We start from the raw sequence: 22,048 nt of genomic DNA, 5'->3' as shown, positions 1-22,048 counted from the left end.
TATATGAAAATCTTTAAAAGAACGGGTGACTGTAATTACCCAAACAAAAAATTTTTTTTTTTTATAATTTGACCATACCTCAGTGGTTGGCCGTAATTTGCCCCTTAAATATTTGATTCTGACGTAGATTTGAGTTATGACGGGTCAAAAGATAACATTACCATAAATAAATTAAAAATAAAGAAAAAAAAAAGTTTTCCGAAAAGAATGCAAAAATAGTTATTAATATGCGGTCACAATTAAATGGATTTGGCAAAAGCTAAAGTAAACTTGTTAGTTTTACAGATGAATATCATACGTGCAAGTTCAATGATGCGTGGAGTGCATTGCATGCCTTGTCCTAAATTAAGCAAATACAACAAAATTAAAAAAATAATAAATTAAAATAAATTTGAAATGAATATAATCATATATATTATATACATCCATCGTAACAAATGTGGTCAAATGAATATATACATATATATAATATATTCCTGTGGCTTCAATCTTTAGGCAAGTCCATCCTCTGGAACAAAAAGCAAAATATGATTTAAGTTTTGGTCCAAGTATTTATGGGATATATGAAAAGAAAAGCATTAATACTTATTTTATGTCACTTTTATCCCAAGTATAAACTTGTCGTAGTTAATAATTAATTATATAGTGGGTTTTTTTTTCCTTCACTATTGATTATATACATATATATTTTTATTTAACTTTCCGTCAATTTTTATTTATTTTCAATCAGCTTTATTTGTTAAATGTTTATGATAAATTAATAAACATTATTGATATGAAAAAAATGTGTATTTTCTCTTGGTTAAGTTATGTTTTTGGTTCTCAAGATTTTTTTTAAAACAATTTATAACTCACCGATACTGTATAATCTATAATTATAAGGCATTTAACAATTAAAATCTTGATATATTACTATTTTAATTGATGTTATTTTAGTTAAATTCAGTAAATATATTTTGATTGTACATTTCTGATTCCACCCTTGCCCAAACAAACCTTCACCAAAATTATAACATTTTCTTCTAGTTAAACCCTTTTTTTAATGCTAAAACCATGTTATGTTTATTTCCTTTTGGGTAAATTACGACCACTCAATGAGGTAAATGTTAAATTATGAAAAAAATCATTCATATTTGGGTAATTACAATCAACCCCTCAATTATAAATCTTTTTACGCATCCATCATTATGGCGTCAAATTCAACAGAATTTTATATATTTTATGGAATATCTCTAGTTTGTACTCGTTTAATTACGCAAAAATGCAGGTTATGATGCACCACAATATGATACTCTTAAATTACAAAATTGTCCCCATATTATACCTATATATCTATTAAGCCCACCCAATATTTATTAATTAGCCCACCCAAAATCCAAATTATGAAAAAAAAAACCCGTTTTCCCTTCTTTTTTTCCCTATTGTTTTTATTTTGTCACAAAAAAATCCTAATTTTTTTTCGGGGGCGCTGCCCCGTATCCCCCGAAAATTTAAGCTCACCCTGTATCACATTCCTGAACTCGACACTGCTTACGATCATCTTATTTCAAAATATAGAGCTCGAATGGGATGAAAAGGGTACAAACTAGAGAATATTCCACATAATCTAGAAGATTCCACTAAATTTGACACCGCAAGAATGGATGTGTAAGAAGATTCATAGTTGATGGATGGTTGTAATTACCCAAACACGAGGGTTTTTTTTTTCATAATTTGACATTACTTCAGGGGTTGGCCGTAATTTATCCAAATAAATAAAAGGAGATGACGTATTCCCTCGTTTTCCTTATGACACATAAACGCTAAACATGCAAAAAAAAAAAAAAAAAAAAAAAAAAAAAAGCTTCAATTGTGAAAAGCCTAATCCTAAGCGTGTGCCTCTCTCTCTCTCTCTCTCTCTCTCTTAATTTTTCTTCCCATTAAATCTTCATTACAAATCATCTATAAATACCCAAATCAAAAACCCTAATTTTTCTTCTCAATCATACACACACACTACACACAGTCACACACACGCTTGAAAATCAATTAAAGCAGAAGAATTAATAGCAATGTCTGGAGATTCGAATTCTAATATCTCTGTCAGTAAAGCACAAGGCAAGAAGATGTTCTTTGCCCCCCCTTTACTTTTCTTTATTTTTTATTTTCTCTCTTTAATTTAATCTAATTTGATTTAAATTAAAATTAATTTAGACATTGGTGTAATTTGCATGCAGCGATGGAAAATTGTGAGACCAGCGCTCTCCAGAAGCATGTTATGTTCTTCGATCGCAACAATGACGGCATTATTTATCCTTCCGAAACTTTTCAAGGTTTTTTTTTTTTTTTTTTTAATTTATTTTTTCTTCATTTTTTAAATATTTTTTTATTATTTAAAAAAAAAAAATTGTTTTTTTTGTTTTTGCAGGTTTTAGAGCAATTGGATGTGGGCTTCTGTTGTCCTCTGTCGCCTCCGTTTTCATCAACCTCGGCCTCAGTCATAAAACAAGACCGGTACATTTTTCTTTTTCTTTATTTTTAATTTTCTAATATTTATAAGTGATTATTATAGTAGGAATATACATTTAATCAATTGTTTGTTTGTTGTTTCTTTCATATTTTCTACATATATATATGTGTGTGTGTGTGTGTGTTAATTAACTATTTTCTTAATTTGCAGTTTGATATCCTAAGTGCTAGTTTGGTTGGTGAGATTAGCCATGATTAATAAGACTTTGTTTGATGTTTGGTCTCCCAATAACTTGTGGGTCGACCTGCAAATATTATATTACCTTGCCTTCTAAGCATGTTTTTTATTGGATCATCGAAGGTCCAATAATATAATCGGGTTTCATTAGATTATTTAATTTAGCCCAATTCCTCTGTTTTTACCAAGTAGTGTTTCGTCCTTCCGAGCTATATTTAAAAATGGATCGGAGCAAGTTGATAATTTCTATCCCGTATCGAGATTATATAAAATATTTGATGAGTTGATGTTTGGATTGAAGCCCGTATTCTCAAGAAAGAAACGCAATCGAGTCGTTCACATGCTCTGTATTAAAGTATCATCTTGGTCGATATTCGTTCCGCATAATAATTTTTTCGTTTACATGACCAATGGATGAATGCAGGGGAAACCCTTTTCTTTCAAATTCCCAATCGAGGTGAAAAACATCAAAATGGCGAAACACACGAGCGATTCTGGTGTCTATGACAAAGAAGGAAGGTACATACATATACTTACACATATACATATATATGTATATAATGGCTTTTGAAACATTCGTAATTGTTGTTGTTCTTGAAGGTTCGTTCCGACGAGATTTGAGGAAGTTTTCGCCAAACATGCCCTTACTCATCCGCACTCCTTGACATCGGACGAGTTGAAGAATCTCTTGAAATCTAATAGGGAGCCAAAGGACTATGGTGGATGGTAATTAATTATCAAAAAAATTCAACCTAAATTATTCCATATATATGTATGTATGTAATAAACGATAAATTATATGAAATCGAGCAGGCTAGCTGGATACACGGAGTGGAAGATTCTTTATATTCTTTGCAAGGATAAAAACGGGCTTCTGCACAAGGAAACTGTCAGAGCTGTTTACGATGGAAGCTTGTTCGAACGAATGGCTAAGGAGAACGCATCTAAGAAGCAAAAGTAATTACCAAATACATAATATATATATAAATATACGAACTTAAATACGATACTCTCATATAGTTTTCGCACTTTGTGGGGTTTTTCTTTTCTTTTTTTTTTCTTTCTTTTTTTTATATTGATTTAATTTGGTAATAAAATAAGCAGAAGTCTCGACTAGTTATACGAGGATACCATTTTTTTTTTTTTTTTCTGCAGCATAGATTGTGATGTTTGATGAACTGATCAAGAACGTGGCGAAATGTGATCAACGGCCTCGTTTAGGACTGATAATATGCGTAAAATGCAATGAATAAATATTAATATTCGACGGGTGTTTGTTGATTCTTTATTTCATGATATTCTTTTGTGTGTATACGAGTTCGTGTATCGTGTTCGATTAATGTGTAAAAGTGTAAGGAATGTATAAAATGTGAATGTATATATGATTGATGATTGTCTTTTTTATGGTGTGGATGAAATGCATAAGTATAAATTTTCAGACAATTGAAAATGTTTTTTTTTGTGGGTTTTTTTTAATAGCCAAAATAATAATCATTTTTTTAAATTTGCAACATTAGTTTTTTTTTGCTTTTCCAATTCAAAGTAACATTTGTTACTAACTTAAAAATGCATTTGACGTTTTCATTAGTATTATCTTATCCAAATTTACTTTATTAGGACAATTTAGATATTTAATTAAAGCGCTTAATTGATGGAATTCCTCACTAGAGAAGTATTTTGAACTAACTAGTGGTATACTTTAACCTTTTCTATGGGTAAATTACGGTCTTTCTGGTGTAAGGTCAAATTAAAAAAAACCGCTTGTGTTTGATAATTACAACTACTCCTTAACTATGAATTTTATTACACGTCTACCCTCATGGTGTCAAATTCAGTATCTGATATTTAAAGCCAAGAGAGTGACACATCTTATGATCATCTTGTTTCAAAATGTGGAGCTTGAATGTAATATCCAAACAATATGGACTTTTCTGTAATTTGACCATACATCATGGAGTGGTCGTAACTTATCATTTTTTTTTCTTTCTAAATTTGACATATCCTCTTTCGCTCATTTGAAGTACCTAAAATACCATTTCAAAACTAGTTTCAAAACAAAACGTTGATCGCTTGCCTTTCGCGATCGTGATAATTCCGTCTTCGCCACGTAAAACGCGCGCCATATCAAATGAGAATTTGGAGAAATTACCATCCATATCGGTCGCAATTTTTTCGGGTGGAGGATTTATTGGAAGTAACGTGCAGACACTTTGTCTGACAGAACATAGAAGGGGCTAGGGGGGGCTGTTGACCCCCCAAGATAAAAAAAAAAATTTAGGTATTTGGGCATTGTATTTATTAAATATTACTTTTAGCCCCCTAAAGTTTTTGTAAATATGTGTCTAATCCTTAATTTTTTTGTTTCTTCTCCATAATTTTATATAAATTATACATATATATATATATATATTATATTTCATATTTAAAAATATAAAATAAAAGGGTTAAAACTTGTATTATTTTAAATAAAATTTATGAATATTTAATTATTTTTGATTTTTTTTTTTATTAATGACTCTATAAAGTAATGTGAGACGATGCCATGAATCCCCAAAATATAAGTACGATATATTATTAAAATAATTTGGATTAATTTAAATTTTTTTGTCATGCTTAAATTATGATAAAATTATAATATATATGCCATTTTAATTAAAATTTATAAATACAAACTTATTATTGCAATGTCTTGTGAACCTAAAAAAAAATTCGGGGCGCTGCCCCGAACCCCGAAATTTTAGTTAACCCCCCTACATTTTAATCCTGGTTCCGCCCCGCGTGCAGATAATTTGATGAAGTTGTATTGATTATATAAAATTATACTATGTGGTTTTTATGATTACAAGTTACCATTCATTATTCAATATGGAATAATTAAACAAAACATATCAGCCCAAAACATATCTTTTGTAAATATGAATTTCATTCGATTTAATATAATCTAATACAATGGTAGATGAATAATTTAGTATACTTTGATATTGTAATTTCATCTAGTTTTCTCATATTTTGCGTACACTACAAGTCTGTAGTGTAATCTGAAGCCACTCTACAGTAAAATGATTGAAGAAAAAAACACATTGGAGAAGAAGACATTTTTGCATTCTTCATTCAAAATATGTCCACGTGTACTTGTTTGAAAAATAAAGAGCAAAATACAAATAAACATCCATGTTTTAAGGGCTGCCTTTAATCCAATCATATTATCAAATTAATTAATTAGTCATTCATGCAAGATTTATTTGAAGAGCATATCCAAATAATTATAAGTCCATGTATACTTTTTTCAATAATAGCACAGTAATTTGGAAGGATTGTAGTTATTTAATCAGCCTTTAAAAAAAATGCCGCCAATTATATAAGTGCATTGAATAAATTTAACGTTTTTCCGTATAATAGATTGCAAACTATTTGTGAGACGTAAACCACACTACACTCTAATTATGTGTGCCAAGTTCTACATAACGATTGTTGGCAAGGAGATTCGGACTTGTATTAGTAAAGCCAGAATTTTAAGTTCGAGGGGGCCGAATGCATTAAAAGAAATTGTAGGGGGGGAGGGGGGGGGGTTAATGCTATTATACCATATTTTCTTTTTAATATATTTTTATATAAATTAATAGAGATTTGAGCAATTTTGGAGGGCCATGACCCCCTAATCCTATGCTGGCTCCGCCACTACTGACTTGGGTCAAATAACACAAATTTACTTACTTCAACCGTTAAGTCATTTCTTAAATTAAAAATTGAAACGAAAATTTGTATACGAGAAAAGTTATTTAATTAACTAATAGTTAAACATGGTGTCCCAACATTTACATATAATGTGGAAATCAAGATCCTTTATATAAGTGTCATATTTTTATATGAATAAGTACATTTGAATTCCACCTAACGTGTGGTTTGACTCGTAAATGATGGCTTAGCGGTTAGAGCAAGTGAGTTTATTTCAATTGACTCAAGTTTGAATTTTATTGTCAACGATCGATAGATCGAACTTGTCACAAATGATTAGATTAATGTGATTTACCTCTCTCGTATAATTTATAAACTATTATGCTACAACGTAAGCACCTATATAGTTGACTACAGTACCGCTAACCGGTATCTTGTTACAAATTATTTTTCACCACTTTTTATTAAATAATTAATTTTGACTTTCATGGTCAAATGGTAGTGGTAAAAAAACCACCATTCCAGTTTCCACAAACAGCAATGCTCATTAGATGGTTAACCAAAACACTTACTCTTAATTTAAGTAATTCAGTTATAATTAACCATAATAGGTGTAGTTAATCAATGATTATAATAAAACTTAGGCCAATTAAAAAGAATAATTCTTGTCAAAAACTGCCAAAAAAGAAAAGAAAAGTTAGATGACATTCTTTTTTATCCTCACTTTCTTAACTTTTATATAACTTTTAAATATGCAAAGTTAGAAGGAATATCAATTTAACTGTGTCAACATCTCCTTTTTATACTTATTTACATATAAAAGTTTGTTAATTTTAATTTTATTTTTTGATAAATAAATGATGAATGAACAACATAAACACTGGTTATTACAAAATCATAGGATGTGGATTGTTGGGCTGTAATATCTTATTACCCTTTATGGGACTTATATTGTTAGGTTAGGTGTCATCATCTAATAATCTCAGTAACTAATATATCATATATGTCTTTACTAAATCATTTCATGTAATAATAATAATAATAATAATAATAATAATAATAATAATAATAATAATAATAATAATAATAATAATAATAATAATAATAATAATAATAATAATAATAATAATAATAATAATAATAATAATAATAATAATAATAATAATAATAATAATAATAATAATAATAATAATAATAATAATAATAATAATAATAATAATAATAATAATAATAATAATAATAATAATAATAATAATAATAAAATACTTTTAAAAAATATGATTCAAACGAAAAGCAAAAGTTGCAATTGTAGATACTTAAAAAATGATTAAAAGCCAAAAAAAGTTGATAATCTTTTTTAGAAAAGTTTTACAAATTAAATACCGACTTAATATTTTTGAATATATACTGCAAATACTTAAAAAAAATGATTAAAAGCCAAAAAAGTTGATAATCTTTTTTGGAAAAGTTTTACAAATTAAATACCAACTTTTTTTTTTTTTAATAAATTAAATACCAACTTAATATTTTTGAATATATATAAGTCTAACAACTAATGACTTTCCAGTGGTGCTCAGGTCAAATAATTTCACATGGTAAGCATATTAATCTCATTGTGCTAATCATCTACAAGTAGGTGGTGTGTTAACTCATTTGGCCCGGCCCGGCTCGGCCCAGACCCCAGTCATATTCACTGCGCTTAAACTATACATACAAACTAGACTACATTGCAAAGTCAACAATAAAAATGACCAAGTATATACCAAGCAATTATTATATCTATGTATCGTCTTTTATATAATTTTTAATAATTAAATTAAAGAACTAATTACTAGGAAATTAATTAGCATTAGCAATATATAAACAAATGTCGATGATACTAGGGGGGCCGGAGCCCCGCAAATCACTTGGTCAACAAGACTACCAAACTACTCGATCAGGCGCTAACTGTATATATATCTTTGTATCTATATATTTATATGGTTAAATTACAACCACACCCCTGAGGTATGGTTAAATTACGAAAAAAAACCCTCATGTTTGGGTAATTATAACCACCCTCAACTATAAATCTTCTTACACGTCCATTCATACGGTATCAAATTTAGTGGAATCTTCTAGATTATATGGAATATTCTCAATTTTGTACGTACCCATTTTATCCGGTTCGAGCTCCACATTTTTAAGCAAGATGATCATAAGATGTGTTTTTTGGCTTGTATATATATCAGATTGTAGTGCATCAAAAACTGCATTTTTTTGCAGAAAACGAGTACAAACTAGAGAACATTCAACGGAATCTAGAAGATTATGTTGATGTTGACACTGTAAGGGTAGACGTGCAAGAAAATTTATAGTTGAGGAGTATAATTAGAATTATCCAAGCATGAGAGTTTTTTTCGTAATTTGACCACTAACTCAGGGGTTGGTTGTAATTTACCCTATTTATATTGATACACACACATACTACACCATCATAATCTAATCCACACACTGATCATTCTTCTCCTTACGTAAACTTTACACACACACACACACACACACACACACTACAAGTAGCAATTCTCTACTAGCTAGCAATCACAGTTTCACACTATATTACACAACTTTCTCTCTCTAACCACTTAATTCTCTCTCTCTAGAAACAGGGAATTAAACATGAACATGCATGTAATAAGTCGCCCTATTTCAATCTCTTCTTTCCGTGTTCTTCTCGTAATTCTGTTACAACTCGCGACCACGTCAGATTCTTCTCTAGATTCCTTCATATACGTGGGCTGCTCCCAGATAAGCTACGCGCCGGGAACCGCGTTCGAGTCAAACGTCAACTCCATACTCTCCTCCATACTCAACTCCGCCGCCGTCTCCAACTACAACAACTTCAAGATCTCTAACCCCGGCGCCGGCGTCGGCGACACCGTCTACGGCCTCTTCCAGTGCCGCGGCGACCTCAGCACCTCCGACTGCCACGACTGCGTCTCCAACGGGGTCACCCGGCTCGGCGCGTCCTGCGTCGGCTCCACCGGCGGCGCGTTGCAGTTCGACGGGTGTTACCTCAGGTACGACAACGCGTCCTTTCTGGGGGTGGAGGACAAGACGGTAGCCTCCGATAAGTGTGGGCCCATCGGAGATGAGTCGGACCTTTTGACCCGGAGGGACTCGGTGCTGGATTTTCTAAAGTCCGGCGGGCAGTTTTTCCGGGTAAGTGGGTCGGGTAAGATCCAGGGGCTGGCCCAGTGCGTGCAGGATTTGAGCGTTGACGAGTGCCAGGATTGTTTGTCTGAGGCGATCCAACGGCTGAGAAGTGAGTGCGGGTCATCTGCTTGGGGGGATATGTTTTTGGGGAAATGCTACGCGCGGTATTCGGAGCGTGGGTACACCTCCAAAAAAGGTAAGTAATTGCTTAGTTATAATTAACTCTCTTAATTAATTACTTATAACTTACGAGCATATAAAACCCACACTATATATTAACCCAAGTGAAAATTATTAAGGGTAAATTGCAGTTAAAACCCTATGGTTATAAGCTTTTGCAGATGACCCATCTGTGCTCGTAATATAGCACATAACTCCGTTGTAGTTTATCGTATAGCTTTCGATAGTTTTTCCGTTAAACTTAAGTGTCTGTGTCAAAAAAAATTACTATATATGACGTTTGACGGTGGCGCTTAAGTTTGACGGAAAAACTGACAGAAGTTACCTCCATCAACCACGATTAGGGGTGGGCATTCGGGTCGGGTCGGGTTATTCGGGTTATTCGGGTCGGGTTATTCGGGTTTTTTGCAAAAAAAAAATTACCCGAACCCGACCCGAAATAACCGGGTACCCGGCAACCGGGTACCCGGTTATCTCGGGTCGGGTTCGGGTTTTGCTAATTTCCTCTTTTTTTTTTTTTTTTTTTTTTTTTTTAAATAAACAATAACTAAATTTACTTAATATATATATATATATATATATATATATATATATATATATATATATATATCTTTATATATATTAAAAAAAAAAAAAAAAAAAAAAAAAAAATTCAACCGGGTACCCGATCGGGTACCCGGGTAGGATTTCTAATACCCGGACCCGACCCGGTTTGGGAGTACCGGGTACCCGAACCCGGGAAAAACCCGGTTACGTAAAAAATTACCCGACCCGGTCGGGTAATACCCGACCGGGTCGGGTTATACCCGAATAACCCGACCCGAATGCCCACCCCTAACCACGATGGTGTTATATGCTGATATTAATAAAAGCATAAGGGGGTCATCGACAAAAACATGTAACTACTAGGGGTTAAATGCTATTTACCTAATTATTAATTAAGAACATGTTAAATAATGATGACGATTAATTATTACTTAATTATCCTAAGAAAAAAAAACAAAAATTATTACTTAATTAACAACCAAAATAAGACTACACAACGGTCTGATTAATACATCAATGGTTATTACAGCTGTTCAAAGTTGATGTAATGAATCCCCTACTTACGTAGTACCTAATATAAGTAAATATTGTTGAATTTAATTCATTGAAAAACAATATGAATCTTGACCAGTCATTTTACTTTAATTATTATTTAGATGCCAAAGTAGGTAATATTTTTATATATTATATTTTTCTAAATTTTAATATGTTTATTATATTTTTTTTTAAATGCAGAAAATGGTGATGACGTGGAGAAAACATTGGCCATTTTCATTGGACTTGTGGCTGCTGTTGCAATACTAATTGTCTTCCTCTCTTTCTTCAGTAAACTTTTTGATAGCAAAGGTAATTAATTAATTAAAAATATATATCTCCTTATTTTTCTTTCAATTATATGTACTATTTTTTTTTAATTAATTAGTATTGGGAGGTATAATTAATTTAAAGTGCTTGATTTTGTTTTACTGCAGGTGGTAAATAATTAAGAGCAACTGAAAGACAGTGATAAAAGAATGAATAAAAATCTTTACACTTTCGTAAAAAGTGTTGTTTCTGTAATAAGTAGAAAATTAATTTAATGTCCACTTAGATATTAGGAATTTTTATTTAATCCTTCATTTTTAATGTTCTTCATTATTGATTCAGTAAATTAAATCACTACATTGTACTTTGCCCCAGATAAATATAATATATTTATTTGTCACTTTAAAAAAATATTTTTTATTCCACATTATTTGTCATTTTAGAAATTTTTGACAATTATTAACGGATTTTTCTCAAATTTTACCTTTTATCACTCTTAATTACTCTCTTATTCAAATTATCTACAGTGTTAAAAAAATACTGCTATATGAAAAACGACATATATTTATGAACAAAGGTAAGAATGAGTAATATATTAACAAAATAGTAAACACACAACTTATTATATGTTATTCTTGCTTAATTTATTTATGAAAATAGATAAGATTAGAATTTAAAAAAAAAAAAATAGATAAGACTATATATGTTGACCAAAAGATAATTGGTGATAGAAAAAGCTATTTATTTAGTGTCAATGTCATAAAAGCACTAACAACAATGATTGAAACAATATTCTCTTACTTTATTGTTGCAAATTGGATTATGGGGACAAATTTGATTTAACATTAAATTAAAGGTACAATCAATATGGATTTTACAAGTTTAACAATGGAGACAAGTTGAAGATGTATAATAAAGCGTGTAGCATCTTCTCTTTCATTATTAATTATAAATATATGAATTTATTTTTATATATTATTAATAGGTTTGTGAATTAATTAATTATTAGGTAGATTATGATATAATTGATCCCTTTATTTCATTTCAATGATACTTATCCTCACAGTGATTCATGCTTGAGGCCCCACTTTATTCCATGTTATTTTATTTCATAGGTAACATATGAAAATGACTTTGATATATTTAGCAAAATAACAGGTGTATAATCGAGGCAAGAATTAACATTTTATTTTTTCTCTTTTTAATAAAATATTTAGCACTATTTTGAATTGATATTATGTTAATGATGGGCTTTATGCTTTGAGCCTTTTCTTGATTGGTTGTCTCTTTGTTTTTATTTAATAATTGCAAAATTGGGCCTGAATAAATAGTTACGGTGTTGGGCCGAGGCCCATAAAATATATGATTATTTATTTATTTATTTTTTATACCACAAATATTTTGTTTTCTAGACTATTGATTTGTATGAATCAATCTTTATTTAATTGTAACAATTTACTTGTGTAGTCACGTATCATTATCATTAATTACTGAAAGAAGAATAAATAACACAAGAAATTAACACAGTTTGAATATAAAAGGACCTATATGCAATATACACGATGACCTAAAAATAAGGTTTTATTAGTTCGTTCTTGTACACAACTTCAACGTTTTGTTTTTCCACATCGTAATTTTTTGGATTTTCTTCGAGGTTGAACTCCGTTCAGACGACGAATGATCTCTCACCAGATCTTTACAGCAGCAAATATGTATATGTCGCCACAACATCAACGAGGGCAAAATACTATACCAAATAAAGATCATTTGAAACTTTTTGTTGTTTGACCTTGTCTTCAAGTTTGTTCTAATGGTACCCTAAATGCCTTTCTACCAAAATTATCTAATTTTAATCAATTAATTAATTTAATAATATATATCAAACTGATCGGGCCGTTCTCCAATTCACAGTGGAACCAATTAGTTAGGTTTAAAAAAAGTGATGAAATGTTTTAATACCTAAAATTACATCATCAGCCTAATTTTCCACAATCTTCCTAAACTGCCAAACCAACAACTTCCTTTTTGAACTTTTTGGACACATTCAAATTCTGGTACCAAAAACACACACACACACACACAAGACCAGTCAACTGAGTAGAAATGTCAACACTAAAACAAATAAAATAATACACAAAAGAATTACAAGTCGTCACAGTAGCCGTCAATCTCATGCAATACCTAAAGTCAACGCCTGCACAAAATAAAATACCAAACAAAACGACGACCGTTGACCGCTCTCTGTCTGTAACTATATCATATCAAGAAAGAAACATCCAATTTTCCGACCACCTCAAAAATCAAGACTCAATTTAATAAATTCCTCCGAGTTTTTCCCGCCAAAAAATGATTTCCCGCCACCACCTGATCTTGCTGGTCATCATCTTCTCCATTACAACATTCCTCCCGGCCACCACATTCTCCAATCTCGCCGCCGACCGCTCAGCCCTCCTCCGCCTTCAAGCCGCCGTCCGCGGCCGCACCCTCCTCTGGAACACCACCTCCGCCGCCGCCTCACCCTGCTCCTGGGAAGGCGTCACATGCGGCGGCGGCGCAACCAACCCCCGCGTCGTCGCACTCCGTCTCCCCGGAGACGGCCTCAGAGGCCGCCTCCCGCCGAACTCCATCGGAAGCCTGACCGAGCTCCGCGTCCTCAGCCTCCGGCGAAACTCCCTCTCCGGCGAAATCCCCTCCGATCTCTCGTCATGCACGCATCTCCAAGACCTCCACCTACAAGGAAACAACTTCTCCGGCGAAATCCCGGCAAGCTTCTTCACTCTAACAAACCTCCTCCGCCTCAACTTAGCCGGCAACAGCTTCTCTGGGAATATATCACCCCGGTTCAACAACCTAACCCGGCTGAAAACCCTGTACTTAGAAAACAACCGGTTCACCGGACCACTCCCGAATTTACCAAACCCTAATCACCTAACAAACTTCAACGTTTCGGGTAACGGGTTAACGGGTCAAATCCCATCGGATTTCGCCATTTTCACTCCACAATCTTTCCTACAAACCTCTCTCTGCGGCCACCCTCTTACTTCTTGCTCAAGCAACAACGACGGCGGCGGCAGCCGCCGCCTCTCCAAGGGAGCAATCGCCGGAATCACAATTGCATCAACCCTCGTCTTACTTTCAATAATCCTCATAACCACATTCGTAATTTCACGGCGAAAACGCAATATCCGAACCCGAAAAATCCTTCCTCAAATAGCCGAAAGATCGTCCCCTACGCCGTGTTCCCCTATCAAACCGAAAATCGAAGTGAATAATCACTCCGTTTATTACGACGAAAAACGAACGAGCGACGACGGACTGGTGTTGTTCGGAGAAGATCAAGTTGAAAAATTCAGCCTGCATGATTTGTTGAGTGCTTATGCGGAGGCGATGGGGAAAGGTACGGTTGGATCGACGTACAAGGCGTATTTCGACAGTGGCGTTGAGGTAATTGTGAAGAGGTTGAAAAATGTCCGTGTTTCCGAGGAAGAGTTTATTGTTAAAATCGAGGAAGTTGGATTGTTTGATCATGAGAATTTGGAGCCGGTTCGAGGTTATTTCTATGGTAGAGATGAGAAGCTTCTTCTCTATGAGCCCAAGACAAATGGAAGCTTGTCTGAACTTCTTCATGGTAAGCATTTTTTTTTAATTTATGTTTCTTCGTAAATTTGCATGCAATCGAGGTAGTCGAAATCGGGATTTTAAGTAAATTTTATAAAGGGATTGTAAAATCGTAAGATTTTAAATATTTAAAAAAAAATTAAATAGCATGTTGTTTAGTGGTTGTTGATTATTTGGATTAGTTCTTTTGTCCACAAATTGTTTATGATCCCGATAAAAAATCGTTGAAATCGCAGTAAAATTGTAGATTTTAACGTTTTTACTCCCGAAATTGAAAGGTTTTGTTTCGATTAGGATTCTATTAGTATTTAACAAGGTACGTAACATGTTGGTAGAATCGTAAAATCATTGGATTTTGGGATTTTGATCGGAATTTTAACTAGCTTGCTTGTCTTCGATTGCGTTTCTTGGCTTATCTTATATATATAAAGCTTTCTTCTTTTCTCAACTTTGTTCTCGTCATTGTAATTAACACAGGAAGCAACAAAAGACAGCTATCATGGGAAAACAGGGCTAAAATAGCTCTTGGAGTTGCACGCGGTATCGAATATCTCCACTCCGTGGGCCCCACAACCACACACGGCAACCTCAAAGCATCGAACGTTTTCCTCACGGAAAACTACGAAGCACTTGTCTCCGAGTTTTGCCTAACGCACCTCGTTTCGCCACTTGGCAATCTCAACGGATATCGAGCGCCTGAGGTGGCGGATACACGCGATGTTTCACAACAAGCGGATGTGTATAGCTTTGGAATCTTGCTTTTGGAAATTCTTACAGGTAAAGAACCGGACAAGGTTTTGACCGAGGAAGGAATTGAGTTGCCTAATTGGGTTCGATCGGTCGATCGGGAGAAGTGGAGTGTTGAAGTGCTTGATTCTTCTTTTGATTTGGTCGGGTTTGAAAATTTTGAGGAGAGAAAATTGGTGAAAATGTTGAAACTCGCGATGTCTTGTACTGATCAGCTTCCTGACGAGCGACCTTCCATTGAAGAGGTCGCCCGACGAATTGAAAAGATTTGTGGTTGAATTTTTTTATTTTTTTTGAAGAAATTAAATTGTTTTATATGTCAAACATATGATGTAGAATGAGTGATGTAATTAGTTATATTCTTTTGTGTAGTGAAAATTATACATTGAGGGATATTATGGGCACTTAGCATCTTTTTATTCTTCCTGAAATTTGTGTCATTTTTGTAAGAGAGTAAAAGTTATTTTATTTAAAAAAAAAAGAAAAAAAAATGAAACATATACACCAAAAAAATATTTTCCCCAACTCAAAGAAAAAAAGAACTCACTACGGAACAAGTACTGGAGAAAAAAGCTCATATATCACAACATCCCAATTTTTCAACAAACAATTGGGCATGCTATAAAATATTCTGGGAAAAAAATAACAAATACAATTTTATTTGTATTTAGGGACAATTACGGCCACCTTGAGATAAAGTTAAATTATATAAAAAAACTCTCATATTTGGATAATTACAATAATCTCGCTCAACTATGAATCTTCTTACATGTTTACCTTTATGGTGTCAAATTCAACAACATCTTCTATATTCCGTAAAATCTTCTCTAGTTTGTACTCGATTTGTGTAAAAATGAAGTTTCTGATGCACCACAATCTGATATTTATGAGGCAAGAAACACATCTTATGATCATCTTGTTTTTAAAATATGGAGCTTGAATCGAGTACAAACTGGAGAAAATTTCACATAATTTAGAGGATTCCACTAAATTCGACACTGTAAAATAGACGTGCAAGAAAATTCGTAGTTGACGGTGGTTGTAATTATCTAAACATGAGGAGTTTTTTGGTAAATTGATCTTACCTCATGGGATAATTTACCATTTTATTTAAAGCTCTGGAAATGAAGCAAAGGCATGATTATGTTGGATTTAATGGTAGATTCCATTATTTGGTAGATTCCATTCCAAATAGTAGTTAACTGCAACGTGCATCTGATTTTGTTGAGCTGGCAGCATTTAATTGGTCATTGACAACCAAATCCACCATATCCAAATACTTTTCCAAAACGCGCAAAAAGAAAATTCGGATTTTACATTTTGGCCCCAAAACATTCATAAAATTCCTTTTAACACCCTCTTCTTCCCACACCTCCATAACCCTTGATTCAAAGTTCCCCAAATTGCTCCATAGAATTCTCAGACACTCTCTTGTAAATTTCCAAACTTTAATTACATATCCACACACAATCCCGACAACACTCGTAGCTAAATTCAGCTTCAATTTTTCAGTTCCGTCTTTGAATTTCGAAACCCTTAAACAATTCGAAAACGCCCAAAATTTCTCGCCTTCAATTTTCGATTGATTTGCCTTTGTTTTCAATTCCTCCGCCATTACCGTTTCTTGAATTTTTTGAAACAAAAAAAAAAAAATGGATGAAGTGAAAGATAAAATGAAGGGGCTGATGAAAAAAGTCAACAACCCTTTCACATCTTCTTTATCCGGCAAATTTAAAGGGCAAGGCAGAGTATTGGGATCTTCTTCACCATCGCAACCGCCATTGCCATCTTATTCTTCTTCGTCTTCGTCTTCGTCGTCGTCGTCCAATTCGAAACCCCCACCTCAGAAGCCAATCGCTACTAATTCCGAACCAAAACCAGAAACCAGAAAAAGGGCCGAAACCGAAACACAGTCGAAGCCGAATGCACAACCGAAATCGGAAACCGGGTTCGACCCGTTCGACTTGCTGATCACGTCCGGTAAGAGAAACCCGAACGGGTATTCTCTGCAAGTGTTCGAGTGTCCGGTTTGCGGTAAAGGGTACACCTCGGAGGAGGAAGTTTCTATCCATGTCGAATCTTGTTTGAGTATCGAGACTGGTAGTAAAGAATCCGATGGCAATGTGAATCAGTTGCAGACATGTGTGAGTGCGTATCTGTCTGAAAAGCCGAGCGATGGTTCGATGGAGGTGGTGATTAGGGTTTTGAGGAATATGGTGAAAGAACCGGAGAATTCTAAGTTTAGGAAGATAAGATTAGGGAATCCGAAGATAAAGGAGGCTATAGGGGATGTTGTAGGAGCGGTTGATTTGCTCGAGTGTATAGGGTTTGAGTTGAAAGAGGAAGGTGGAGAAATGTGGCTCGTGATGGAAGATTTTTCCGAGGAGCGGCTTCGTTTGGTTAAAGATGGTATATTGTTGCTTGAGCCGAAGAAGAAGAAGGTTGAGGAGTTGCCCTCGATTTCGCCAGCTAAGTTGGAGGAGCCAATTAAGCCGAAGGAAGTCGATAGACAGGTAAATAATCGGATCCATGGTTTGATAAGTAATCTTGTTGGTGCTTTTTTAGCTGCATTAAGTTGATTGTCTATGTGAACTATTATTTGTGTGTTTGCATTATGGTTTCTGATAGGAAAATTGTTGTGTTAAAGTGCACTTTGGGTGAAAAATCAACGAGTAGGCTCATAAGAAATTTGCAATCTTCGGAGGATCTTGTTTGTAGAAGATTTAAGATTTATCAACAAGCCCATATATAAATGAGTTGCTCGATTGAGAAGTAATAATTGGATTGTGTTTATCCATATGGTTGCTGAGAGTAGGAGTACGAATTAGTTGAACTAACTCATGAGCCGAGCTTGAGTTTTCTAACGAGCCGGCTTTTTTTTACTAGAAACATGGTTTAATAATTATTAAATTTAAAAGACTTAATTTATCTTTATTATAAATATATAATAACATGTTAACACATAACTCAAAATTAAAAAATGAAACTTGGTTAGATGTTTTAAAGCTCACTAGCCAGGGTGAGCTTGAGCTTGATGTCATGTTCCGCCTATTCAGCACCAACTTTTATGGCATTTGGCTGGGGTAAAAGAGGTACAAAGTGGACCAATAAAACTAGCCCACAAGACAAAACCCAAAGTAAGTCCACTTGTAGATAGCAACTTTCTAAAAATATGTTGGATGTTTGAAATCGTAGGAACTCTTGTAAAACTTTTGATTGTACTTAGTTTCTAGAATGTGTCTAGAAACGTTCATGGAGAGCTCAGAGAGCTACTACTGTTGTACGAGTAAATCAATCACTAACATCTAATACACAAGGTAGAATAGTGTAAATAGGAGAAGGATTTCATTTTTAAACCAACCAACCAAGTTTGTACACACTTAAATAATATAGAAGTGTTTTAATTGACTTATTTACACAGCTAGTTAGGAGTAACTAAAAACAATTTATTGTTTATAATTCTGTGGGAACTTCCGATGACGTATAATGTATAGATATTACATTACCTATGTGATCTTTAAAACACCTAACCATTTATTTTCGAACCTCTTTTATCCCGCCAAATGACATAAAAGTTACACTTTAAAAATAACACAAAAAAATCATAAACTAGAACTAGTGTATTGTGATACTTTATTTACCATTTGTGGCATTTTGTATAGGTTGAAATTTAGAATAAAACTTAAAAAATCGTACTGTGTTATCATATTCTTCCGAACAAAAAGAGAGAAGAATATTGAAAAAGATAGTGACTAATTGTCAATATAATGTGATAAAAGAAAGATAAAAGGGAAAGAAAACAAAAAAACAGACAGCGCATCGAATCGAAGAGAAATTATTGAAAACAATGGATGTGGATAAAAGTATGCAACTTTCTCTCTATTATGTTTTCTCCCTCTCCTAACTAAAAATGGTACCTGGGGCACCTGGGACCAACAATATAGGGTGTGCATTATTGTTTAGCACGGAAGAAATCATATGTAAGAACACACGCTTTATTTTTTATTTATTATTTTTTTTTTCAAAAGTATTTTCCATTTCATATTTTCTTCTACTTATTTAGTTAATGTTGAATAATTGTCAACACACTTTTATCAGTTGGACGGGTATCTCGGTCGAGTTTCTAGAAATATTTATTCGAGACTTTTATTTTCTTCTCCCATTTGGATCATACCAATTAACAATACAATTAGGTCCAAATATAGGATAATAAAGTAATTCAAAAGAGAGATCATTCATTCTACAGTGGCGTGATATAGCTGGTTTTAACGATTCAAAGTTCATTTATTATCTATTTATTTATTTATTATGTGGTAGACATGAAAAATATAACTAAGGAAATCTTGGGAAAAAAAAAAAGAAAGAAAATTGATTGCCCATTATGTTTTGCTTGTTCATGGACCATCCATAGCAGAGTTAATATTTGGTTGTTCAAGTTGTATTGAAACACTGAAACACTCTTATGGGACACTTAGGTTGCGTTTGGATTGAGGGATTTGAAATGAATGTCTTGTCGTATATTTATTGTTAGATCATAAAAGCTAACATCCTGTACATGAGAAAAATTTCACAATAGATATGCCTATTTGGTCTTCCAATATCTTGGTTTGATTTCTTGATCAACGCATTTGGGAGAAAAGGGTCGGTTTTTTAGTTTCTTAATATGATTTTTTTTATGAGGCCTAATTTCACTGTCTACTCGAGATGTCATAATATCGTTTTTTCGATATTTATCCTACTAGTATAGCTGGCTGCATCGAGAGGTGTCACGATACATTTTTTTTCTATTTCATTTCCGGAAAATCGGCTATGCCCTTACTATTTTCAGTTAAATTTAAATAACTAGGCGTTAATCAACATTTTTCCTTTCTTATAGTAAGTTGAATTCACATAACAGCATCTCGTGTTCTCCCATATGCTACATTATTTTTCTGCAATTTTTCAGCATTTCTTTTTCCTAAACTGTTCTTTTGCAATCTTTTTTTCTGAAATTAGATTCAAGTGTTCTTCTCTGTCTCCGAGAGTGTAGCCGCGAAAATCGAGGTGCCAGATTCTTTCTACAACCTCTCAGCCGAAGAATTGAGAAGGGAGGCAAATACGAGAAGAAATAAGTTAGAGGAATCGAAGCTTCTAATACCAAAGTCGTATAGAGAAAAGCAAGCAAAAGCTGCAAAAAAACGGTATAAGAAAACTCTCATTAGAATACAGTTTCCTGATGGAGTTGTGCTTCAAGCTATCTTTTTACCGTCGGAATTAACTGGCGCTCTATACGAGGTTAGTCCTTTTAATTTGTTTTTGAGATGGCATTAATGGTAACTATTGGATAATTAATTAGTTATAATTAAATTTTCTTTTCTTTAATATAATTATTTTTTTTTCGCGTCTTTTTTTATTAGTTTGTGAGCAATGCATTGAAAGATCCGAGCTTAGAGTTCCAGCTATTACATCCGGTTTTAATAAAGCGCCGAATAATCCCACATTCTCCAGCGCCGGGAGAAAAGGCTATCACACTCGAAGAAGAGGATTTAGTTCCTGCAGCACTTATTAAATTCAGACCAATCGAAACCGACGATGTTGTCTTTACTGGTCTCTGTAATGAACTCCTCGAAATCAGTGAACCACTCGTTTCCACATCAGCGGTTCCTCCATCATAAGTTTGTTCCTCCCAACCCTAAACTATACCTTCGATTGTGAGTTGATAACATCAAATATACATTTTTTTTTATATTTAGATTTAGTTTTATGTTGGTTTGAAATAGAGTCAACTTGTTCCGAATAATTCTAAATTGTTGTATGTACTGTCATATTTTATTTTATTTTTAATTGATATTTACAAATTTGTGATTGAATTTGAGTTTATTAGCAGTTTAACTGGCGAATTCGAGTAATTTGATTTTTTATACTCATTTTTATTAGGTCGAATTGGGAACTTCTTATCTGATTGAATAAATAAAAAATAGGGGAAAATACAGTTTTCATCCCTCAAGTGTGTACCCATTACTGCCTTAACTATCCGACTAACGGTAAATTGACGGAAAGGAAAAAAGTGTTAAATTATTGAAACACGAGGGACCAAATGTGAGATCGATGCAAACTTGAGGGATGAAAACTGTAATTTTCCCAATAAAAATATGTACTGAAAGTTGTTCCATTATGTCACGCATCGAGTTCAAACAAACTGCAATTGAATATCGAGTATCTTGATTCGATTTAGTGTCGTAAATTGAGTTTTACGTAGGCATGTTCACGTGGTTGAGTTGATGTTAAATGCATTTGCATATAGAAGTTTGAGCTGTGTTTGTTTCTATCCGGCGAGCTGCAGAAAGTGCCGATTTTTTGTATTTTTTATTTATTTATTATTACTATTTTTGTCTCAAAATTCTGGAATTGCAGCAGTTGTAGCATACGTAGAAATTAGAATGTGTATGAAAAATTTGCAGAATTATTGAATTATGTAAATGGGGTTTTTGTAGTTTTGCTGCATTTACATCAACAGCTCCAGAAAATGAAGATGGTTTGTTAGGGAAGTAATGGATTATGTCATTTACTCATCCAATTAATTAATTACTCTTTTATTTTTTCTACTCTATTAAATAA

The 22,048-nt window shown here is 33.3% G+C and overlaps 4 protein-coding genes across 6 annotated transcripts; all 4 read left to right on the top strand.

The window, feature by feature from the left end:
* Positions 1 to 1,788: 1,788 nt before the first annotated feature.
* Positions 1,789 to 4,136, top strand: CLO4 (Caleosin-related family protein). Of its 3 annotated transcripts, none has more exons than XM_012990555.2 (7): positions 1,789 to 2,097; positions 2,217 to 2,312; positions 2,408 to 2,493; positions 3,111 to 3,205; positions 3,287 to 3,412; positions 3,500 to 3,643; positions 3,842 to 4,136. In XM_012990555.2, the coding sequence occupies exons 1-7, from the start codon at positions 2,052 to 2,054 to the stop codon at positions 3,858 to 3,860; spliced, it is 612 nt and encodes a 203-aa protein (XP_012846009.2). In that variant the 5' UTR covers positions 1,789 to 2,051; the 3' UTR covers positions 3,861 to 4,136. The 3 variants fall into 3 exon arrangements, with proteins under 3 accessions (XP_012846009.2, XP_012846010.2, XP_088674659.1); XM_012990556.2 differs by having other exon boundaries at positions 1,895 to 2,097; positions 3,847 to 4,136; XM_088818533.1 differs by lacking the exon at positions 3,842 to 4,136 and having other exon boundaries at positions 1,895 to 2,097; positions 3,500 to 3,689.
* Positions 4,137 to 8,834: 4,698 nt separating this feature from the next.
* PDLP6 (plasmodesmata-located protein 6) lies at positions 8,835 to 11,453 on the top strand. Its single transcript, XM_088818532.1, has 3 exons — positions 8,835 to 9,752; positions 11,018 to 11,128; positions 11,254 to 11,453. Exons 1-3 carry the CDS (start codon positions 9,020 to 9,022, stop codon positions 11,262 to 11,264), a joined length of 855 nt encoding a protein of 284 aa, XP_088674658.1. The 5' UTR covers positions 8,835 to 9,019; the 3' UTR covers positions 11,265 to 11,453.
* Positions 11,454 to 13,372: 1,919 nt separating this feature from the next.
* Positions 13,373 to 15,869, top strand: LOC148770426 (putative inactive receptor kinase At1g48480). Its single transcript, XM_088818531.1, has 2 exons — positions 13,373 to 14,714; positions 15,182 to 15,869. The coding sequence occupies exons 1-2, from the start codon at positions 13,433 to 13,435 to the stop codon at positions 15,727 to 15,729; spliced, it is 1,830 nt and encodes a 609-aa protein (XP_088674657.1). The 5' UTR covers positions 13,373 to 13,432; the 3' UTR covers positions 15,730 to 15,869.
* Positions 15,870 to 16,719: 850 nt separating this feature from the next.
* Positions 16,720 to 21,300, top strand: PUX2 (plant UBX domain-containing protein 2). Its single transcript, XM_012990749.2, has 3 exons — positions 16,720 to 17,964; positions 20,447 to 20,725; positions 20,848 to 21,300. Exons 1-3 carry the CDS (start codon positions 17,104 to 17,106, stop codon positions 21,103 to 21,105), a joined length of 1,398 nt encoding a protein of 465 aa, XP_012846203.2. The 5' UTR covers positions 16,720 to 17,103; the 3' UTR covers positions 21,106 to 21,300.
* Positions 21,301 to 22,048: the final 748 nt, after the last annotated feature.

This window comes from Erythranthe guttata, chromosome 5 (assembly GCF_056151865.1).
Source record: "Erythranthe guttata isolate IM_541 chromosome 5, IM_541, whole genome shotgun sequence".
Classification (NCBI taxonomy): domain Eukaryota; kingdom Viridiplantae; phylum Streptophyta; class Magnoliopsida; order Lamiales; family Phrymaceae; genus Erythranthe; species Erythranthe guttata.
The sequence above is the reverse complement of the archived record's forward strand: the minus strand, read 5'-3'. Positions and strand labels throughout refer to the sequence as shown.